Genomic DNA, 8,886 nt, shown 5'->3' with positions numbered 1-8,886 from the left:
CGCTTCGTGCCGCGGCACGGGTTAATTCATTTCCCACCTACTCGAAAAGCAGCCCGGCCTTCGCACCGTGAGACCGGAGAGGGAATAGCAGGGGTGGGGCTGAGCTGCTCCTGTGGTTTTTTTCCTCGCTTCTGAGCTGCAGACTTCCTAATTGCACTCTGAATCCAACAGTGAACAGGGTTCCTTCAGATTGCTCTCGTTGGTGTGAGTTGTATCGCAGTTTGGCTATGCAGAAGTGTAGGCTGCACATGCTCAGCTGCTACTTGTTGCTGTGTCTTAGTAAACACAGTATCTACCTGCAGTTAAATATCATGTTCAGAAAACATTTAATTTTCATGCAGGTGTTGCACTTTTACTTTTGGCTCCGCATTCTCTGTGTGTGCTCCTTCCTTGAGTTCTCATCCCACTCGGGAGTTCCAACAGTGCAACCTTGAGGTCCAGCTGAAGGCAGAGAACCATTACTCCATTGTTGGCCATCTTTTGATAGTTCCAGTTCTCCCTGTTTGTTCATGTGTGACATAAAATATTGTTAATCAGGAAAGGACTTCCTACTTCTCTTTTTCTCAAGAATTAAAGCTCCTCAAATTCCATACAGTTGCATCTCTTACACTGTGCTTAAATGTAAAAGTAAGCTTGCTTGCTCCAGTGTAAAAAATGTTGTGTTCACATACAGATGTGTCAAAATGTCCCCATAGGAGAGTGTAAGTGGGGCCTCGTATGGTGCAATACCGGCATGGAGAGGTGTGGCTGGACTGCTGTGTGCATCTTAATGCAGGTGGCCGTGTTGTTCTGGGATATCTGTGAGATTTAATTAACTGATAAATACACAAAAAAGGATTTAAACCCAGCTTTCAGGTCTGCTTTGTCTTTTTGGCTTTGGACATATATTTCCTACTGCCAAAGAAGCTCTCGTGCTTCAGTCTGGCAGTTCTGTGAATGGTCTCTGAGTCACTTCTGATTGACTGGTCAAACAGTTTGCGGAAGCTTTCTTTAGATAAAGCACTGGCAGGCTCTTTGTGAGTGCCCTTAAAGAGCAGTTGGTGTGCAGGTTAGGAAATTCTGCGCTCAGCCTTTTGTAGCTCTGGTGGTTGAGTTCAGGAGTTCTCTGTCTCTTGGGGCTCATTGCCATCAACGGACACATCTCTCTTACTTTTCTCTTTGCCCGTTCCTTAAACCCATGCAGAAGGTTTATGTGTGGGTGTCCTTGCACCCCACACCCCCATTTCAATAAGGTGGTGGAAAATTACCTCCGTCAGCAGAAAGTGATGGTGATGGGTGGGTGCAGCCCAGCAATGAGCCACGCAGCGTGCCGTGCTCAGTATGCTGGCTGTAGGCTGCCTGAAGCCTGCACCAAGGGGCAAGAACTTCAGTTTTCAACACAGAACTTAAAGCAGTTACTGAATACTTATAGTTGATATTTCTTGGCTTGTACGGGGACTTGTCTGATGCAAATTAACCAACTGCAAAATACGCGTAACTTTAGAAAGACCAACTCGGGAATTTCATCTGAAAGATTCCTTGAAAGAGCAGTGCCTTTGGACAGAAATGCAACAGGACAGATGCGTTTCTGCTGAAGTACAGAAATCTGAATGGGAATCCTTTCACTCCCGACAGGCCAGCACTGATGCAGGGACAGCAGGAGCCCTGACCCCTCAGCACGTCCGTGCTCATTCCTCTCCGGCATCCCTGCAGCTGGGGGCCGTGTCCCCTGGCACGCTCACACCCTCTGGAGTAGTGACTGGACCTGGAGCGCCGTCTTCTCAGCATCTCCGCCAGTCTTCGTTTGAGATCCCTGATGATGTACCTCTGCCACCGGGCTGGGAGATGGCCAAGACACCATCTGGACAGAGATACTTCCTTAAGTAAGTATACTTTTTTGGTTGTTGTTATTTAAGTATTTGAATTTTTCTTTGAAATACAAGTCTTAGAAACAACCTCCTGATTTTTAGTAGGAGAAAAGATCCTACCGCTTAGGAATTCTCCCATATCAGTTCTACTCTGTCTGGAAATTGTGTGATGCTCAATGAGTATTTATCCCATCTTAGTCTTGGTTGAAGAATGTTGTATGTTACATTGTGCACTGAAAACGAGTGAAATGCATGTAGAGATTTTTGAACGACGTGACTCTTCCACTTGCTGGATCTTGCCAGCTTTCTCATTTGGGTCAAAATACATTATACCTTATTTTTATGTTACAGATGTAAAACTGTAATAAAGTAACTTTAGACTCTGTTGTGGCGGGAACATGTCAGGACTTCTTATTTTATCACTAAGTACAATTGTGTAAATGCAGAGTCAAAACATTTTTGCCTGCTCTGTACTCATGAGGACATGAACGTATGTGTTTGATAACAGTATTTGGGTCTGTAACTCTGAACCCATCTGCCTTCCTTGCAGTGAAATGGGAATTGCAGAACTTCTAACGCTGTTTCTTCTTCTGGCTGTGGCTTTTTTGTGCAGTGAAATCAGTACCACCTTCTGTAGAACAGAGGAGAGGTGGCATATGCCAGCCACGTGGCAGCCAGACCATTGGGGAGCGTTGGGTTTTCTTTCCATCCCTAGAACAGCAGAAGCTTGTCCTTCATTCTGAAAGCGTGCCCACCAGGACATGTGATTGGCCTTCAGATACTTTGACTGTATTTTGAATATTTTATTGAACTGGAAGGCTCTAAATAATCCATTGTGTGTCGTTTCCAGGGCTGGGAGAGGGGAGAGGCAGCACAGTGTGTTATTTACGTAAAACTTGCTTCTGCCAAATAAAATATCTGTATTCCTACCTTTCTTGCTAAAGCTATCACTGATACAAACTCAGATACTTCAATCAAATGTTGCTTTTAAAACTAATCTGTTGCCTTCAGTAAAAATGGACACTGTAGAATTTCTTAAAACTCTTACTTATTCCTACAGTGGTGTTTTCATAAGGAGAAATTAATATCACTTATCAGAACCCAAACTGAGTTGCAGCAGTTGTCAAATTGTTTGAGCCTTAATGCCAATTTTTGAAAACAATAATTTTGCATTAGAAAAGCAAAAATGAGAATTGCATGAAGTTGTCAATGATGTGATGCCTTCTTTGCTAGACTTTAACAAATCAGTGTGTTCCAGAATGCATTCTTCAGTGGGCACAAGTAGAATTTTGGGAACAATGCAAGTTTGTGCCATTCGAGATTGGTAGCTGGTTGGGCCTTGAGGAAAGCACAGGCTGAGTTCTTCAGTGAAAAGCAGGTTTAGTTGTTTTGACTGTGCTGGTGAAAACTCTTTAAGAGCAGCTTACCAGTCACGGAAAGCAGTTGTTTTCAAGTTTGCTGTCACAATTGTTTCTGATAACATTTTTTTAAAAAGTAGAGCAGTTTGAGAGGTGCAAAGTGTCTTTACGTAAAAAGTTAATTTTGTTGTTGATTTTTTTTTTTTTTTTTTTTTTTTAATTGTGGCTATTGAAGTGAAATTAGTGATAGTTTTGATCTTGGAAAGCTTTTCTGCAGTTTCGTTATTACCACCAAAAAATCTTTTCCTTTTTTTTGCAAGCTTTTTTTGTCCTCTCTTGGTGTTCTGGTATCCATTTCAAAGGATCAGGTTTCAACAAGAACAATAAAGAGCCTGAGACTGGAAAGTACACACAAGTCTGGCAAACTCATCTGCATGAGCAAGATCGTTTGTTCTCAATCAGACATCCAAAGTAAATGATTGAAAGAGCTGCTAGCTGTGAAGGATGTGTCTTGAAGGGGAAAGGAGTGGAAACAAACCAGGTTGTTAGGAGTGAAAATAAAGGCTGTACTTTCTGAACCTCTCCCTGCTGGGTCACATGCTGACCTTGGAGATTTTAAACAGCTTAATGGGCTGTTTTCTTTTGGCTTTCCTTGGGTGATGCTGTGGTATGGGAGAGTCTAATGAGGACAGTTCTGAAGACTGTTACGTTCTGTTCGCCAAGCGTTGTTGCCCCTAAAAGGTCGTTCAGTGCTGTCTGCAGGTGAGATCCCCTAACTTCATTGGAGTCCGTTAAGATTTGTATAAAAGAAAAATTACAAAGCAAATGTTTTGCTAGTATTCGATTTTTAAGAAGTTCAAAGAAATTTTAAGTAGAAAGTTTATGTTTCAGGAGTCTTTTTTCAAGTGCTGAGTGACAAGTTCTGTCTCAAATGTGCAAGCCTGTTACAATCATGTCTCATCTGGTTGTGCCTTAAGCTTCTGCTCAAAGCACGAGGACTGAAATTCCTGAAGCTGAATAAATGTGATGTGATTCCTTCTACCATATGCTGATTTTTCAGCCTCTTCCAAGCATTCAGCTGCGTTGCTCTTTGTTTCCATTTGTTCTGTAGCCACTGTGTGAACAGTCTGGTAATCAAGCTCTAGAAAGATCTTTGCAGAATAGGTAATGGTAATAGATTTTTTCCAGATGTCAGTAGGCCTTATGGTTATAGTTATCATAATGTGCTATATTGCAAATAGAATAATGTAAAACTGAGTATTGTACTGCAAAGATTTTAGTCACTTCCACTAATCAGTGGGTCAAAGTGGATGCCCCATCCCTAGCAGCTTTCAGGGCCAGGCTGGATGTGGCTCTGGGCAGCCTGGTCTGGTGAAATAATAGAAGGAATGGGGAAGAAAATAGTTGTTTGGCCAAATAACTGTGTGTGTGTGTGTAGGTAGGATACACAACGCACACATTAGTACATGTTAAAGTAGGGTGAGAGTCGTAGTATGGAATCTGGGAAGTCAGTCTGTCATCCAGACAAATAAACCCCGTTATGTCCGAATGCTCAGCGTAAGATTTGCTGGAATTCCACTCCTCAGTGCTCATCTCATTGTTATGACAGCGACTCTTGAGTATAATTTTCCTTTGGTGGAAATGCAGATTTTGGTAAAACTATCCTTATTTTTTTTAAAAACTGAAACTGCTACTTACACAGAACTGATCAGTTGAGACTCGCCTGGTTTGTGAGCGGTCACATCTGAGTCATCTCAGCATTGCAGTGCAGTACACTTCAGCCCATTCTTAAGCATGCCATAAAGGAGGTTTGCTTGGTTTCTGTGGCGATGTCAACTGCATTGCTTTTTAACCACTTCCTGCTCGCCAGCTGCTGGTTGACATTTCGGTGAACTACAGAGGAAGGTAGCGGGTCACTCTAGGCAAAAGATAATGTGCTGGGGGAGACACAGACAGCAACTTCCAGAAAGAAGAAATCTGGGTATGTTCAGGTTCAGAATTACTGTTGGATAGTTTTAACTTAGTGGGATGCTTTCGATTCTTACAAAGGTTGTGCAACGCTTACATTTCGTAGTGTGAAGGAAAGTTAACTGATTGTCCAGCAAACAAGTCTTGTAATTACTTTTCCTACAGGAAGTAGTTCTTGCAAGCAGTTTATCAACAACTTCCTATTTTTTTTCTGTGAAGTGTTGAATGACTTCCTGAGGGAGGCCAAGGTGGTTTTCATTAGTATCTGTGGGTGTGATGGAGGTGTTTACCCATCTGGCAGAAGCCTTGGAAATAGATGGTTGTTACACATTTCTCACCTGCTTCATACGGAGGCATGGCTGGGTGGAGCCAAGCAAAATGGTTTTGAGATAGCAGGGAGGTTTGTTGATAACTTGTTTTCTTTCTTTAACTCGTGGGACCCCAAGTATACACGAGTGTTTTGTCCTACATGAGAAGTAACCAGCAGTGCTGTTACATTTCTTTCACATCTCTATTTTTGTTCCTATCTGGAGCAAACCGCGACAGCTGTACCATCTGCGCCTTTCTTCCTGCTCTTCCTCAGCTCACCAGACTAATCTTCTTCATCCAGGGCAGAAAATCTCTACTGGAATTGTTGCTGCCACGCTTGTGCATTTTACCGAGCACCGATGTGTGCGTGTTTGGAATCATCAGTTACTGGGAGCTCTCGTGTTTATGGCTCTGCGGTTCAAATTAGTTAGACAGTAAAAGAGCTGTACTGTTGGAAACCAAAGCCGCAACCACTGCTTTTGATGAGTTTGACTAATTTTTGTACTTTTTAGCTTAAAAAGAAGTTGAAGGCTTTTTCTGTTCGCTGAATGTCAAAGTAATTTTATTTTGGTATTGGTGGATTATGAAAACATTCAGGTCATTGACTGACAAAAAAAAAAAAAAAATGAATCCAAGAGATTTGTGCAAAATAGTCACTGTCACTTTCGAACATAGCTAAAGAAGAGAGATATGAGCTAAAAGGCTTTTAAAGTAGTGCAGAATGTGGTCTGTTGGCTTTTTTTTTTGACAATTTTTAGATTTTTGGTCTTGGAACATCAGTACTAAGTGCATATTTTTCCTTCTGCCTCTTACTTGAGTTCTTAAATCTGTTCTTTGAGAGAACCACAATACTAACTATTCTGAACACGTACTGGAGATTTCTGTATCTTTAAAAGGGAGAAAGAAGAAGGGCAAACCTTCCTGATTAGTGTTAATACTGCGACTGGGAGGAGGATGAAAGTGCACCTCCAGTTCAGCCAATTCAGAGAACGCGCAGGCAGCTTAGTGGGTGGGCATCAGTGAAAGGCATGGCCCACAGTGCTTTTCTTGTGCTTGGCTTTGTTTTGCTTAAGAAAAATTGCAGATGTACTGCATGATAGTATCTTTGCATTCAGTACCCTTCCATACAAGATAATTTCATAAGACTGTTCCAAAAACAGTTTTAATAAACTGTTGTGATTTTATGTAAACAGAAAACGTACTCTGTGGTTTTCACTAATATATTTTTCTTTTATTTATAAGTGTATCAATATTAATCATCCTCAGAAGAAAACAGAACTGGAGAGAAATACAGAATTTGTGGCAGTTGTAAGATAACAATTAAAGTTTCTGAGGAATTTTTTTAATTGTCTGCTTTTCTGTACTCTTCTTCTTCCCTCAGGTTTTGCCTCTCAGTAGTATCTCTGTTAATAATCTTTTGTGCGTAAGTGTCTGATTCAGTGCCTATTGAAACTTTTCCATGGCTTCTAAAAGGCACTGGATCACACTTGTGCTGAGAGCTGCTAATGCTGGAGGGAAGCGTGGGCCAGCTGCAGGAAATGGTGAATGTAATTCTTCCAGATCTAGATAGGATCTGAGTGCACGCACTGGAGAGAGAAGGCAGCACCGTACCTGGCAGAGCAAGATTGTATTAACACGGTTTTCATTAAGATGGAAAAAAGTGGTTGTTTCAAATATCAAGCATAAAAACTAAGCCTTTCAACTTCTATTATGGAACTGGGAAGAATTGCCTCTTATTTTGCTACTGAGAACACCAATGTAATTTTTTTTTTTTGTATTCTTCAAATACATAATACTGCTTTGTAGTCATGCTCACCTATCTCCTACATCTGATTTGAGATGTTTTATCTTAATGTGGTCTGAAAACTGTAATACATTGACAGCTGTAATCATGATTGTAGATCTTTATTAACCATTCTCTTTTAATGACAAATCTTAGAGACTCTCTGATTAGTATTTAAAGGCTTCTACTACTGGTTTAATTAGAATTCCATATTTAAAAAGCATGCTTCTTCTGTTCCAGTTTTAAAGATTTTGTCAAGTTCTGTTTTCTTAAAAGAAGTAATAGCATCAAGCTCTGTGGGAGCAATTGTACCACTGTGGAATGCTCAGCAATTGACCTCTTCTAAATACAAACAAGAATCCAATACCAATCCAGATGAGCATCTTCCAGATTCTCTTATCCTTTCATACCCTTTCTTATTGTGAATGTTGAAGATGACAAAGAACTGCAGTCATTTGTTTTTGTTTCTTTTTGTAGTCATCTACTTTATGGCGTAGGGTAATCTGCAACCTATTAGTCTCATCATGAACATTTCCATTCACTGGAAAGCAGTAAGATAATAGAATGTTGTTCGTTTGAAATCTCCTGTGAAACCCAGACAGACGCCTGCCCCCCCCCTTTTTATCAGAGCTATTCCTAATGGGTAAATGCAGTTGAACTCCTGAGTGGCATGTGGAAAAAATCATGCCTGCTTTTACAACATTTGTCTTTTGCTCCCTTATTTCTCCTTTTCTGCAAGTGAGAAAAATCAGTAGGTGTAAAATTCCAAAGGCAAAGCCCTGAGCTTGTGGCACATCAGCTGCGTATTTTTAAAAGCTAACACAGAGCAAGCAAAATTTTCACTCGAGTTTATCCATTCCTGCAGCAGACTCTCAGACTAAGTAACTTGTTAGCACTGGGTACGCTGGAATGCCTGACTGCAGGACCTCAATGGGTCACATGTAGTGGGAAAGCAGAATATTTGATCCTAGTTTGTTCCTGAGGAAACGCTTCCATGTATTGGACGCCAGCAGTAATCGGATGATGCCCAGGAGATGAAGATTTGTTACTTGGTGTTGAAATGCAACATTAACTATTAAAACAAGTCAATATTAACTGCAAGCAGATTGAGTTCGGCTCTTGATTTGGAATGGATGCGTAGACCCTCCCTTATCCAACCAAAGGAAAAAAACAAAATTGAGGTAAATGACCATGGAGAGACGTCAACCAAAATTGGGATGATTCTCCTGTTCTTGTATGTGGCCAGACCACTGCATGTGTTTATCTTCACAGATGGGAGCAAATTCAGATGATGTAATTAGATTTTGTTTAACCTCTTGAAACTGATAGCTTACTCAGTTCTATTAACTTTCTTTCTTAGTGTTTTTGTGAATTCCAATGTAATTACATTTGCTGTTTGTACAGTACAGGCATACATGCAGTAAAATTTGTTAATGGTGGAACTCACTGACTTTTGCTATTTTGTATAAGCTATTTGTAAAAAAATATATATATATTGTTCTCCCCTCTTTGGTTTTGGTTCTTCTTGTTTGTGTGTGTTTGTTTTTCTTTGTGTTTTTTTTTTTCCAATCAGGCTGTGTGTAATTATGTAAGCCCCCATACTTTTAAATGGCCTGGCTTC

The 8,886-nt window shown here is 40.7% G+C and overlaps 1 protein-coding gene across 3 annotated transcripts in view; it reads left to right on the top strand.

The window, feature by feature from the left end:
- The window catches only part of YAP1 (Yes1 associated transcriptional regulator), an 82,740-nt gene that overhangs the window by 1,087 nt on the left and 72,767 nt on the right, over positions 1-8,886 (top strand). For all 3 annotated transcript variants that reach the window (XM_042839288.1, XM_042839289.1, XM_042839290.1), the window contains exon 2: positions 1,615-1,862. In XM_042839288.1, coding sequence (XP_042695222.1) covers positions 1,615-1,862 — 248 coding nt within the window. The remainder of the gene's footprint in view (positions 1-1,614; positions 1,863-8,886) is intronic.

Source organism: Centrocercus urophasianus, unplaced genomic scaffold, assembly GCF_019232065.1.
Source record: "Centrocercus urophasianus isolate 14NV4802_14NV808 unplaced genomic scaffold, USGS_Curo_1.0 seq_9, whole genome shotgun sequence".
In the NCBI taxonomy this organism is placed as follows: Eukaryota; Metazoa; Chordata; class Aves; order Galliformes; family Phasianidae; genus Centrocercus; species Centrocercus urophasianus.
The sequence above is the reverse complement of the archived record's forward strand: the minus strand, read 5'-3'. Positions and strand labels throughout refer to the sequence as shown.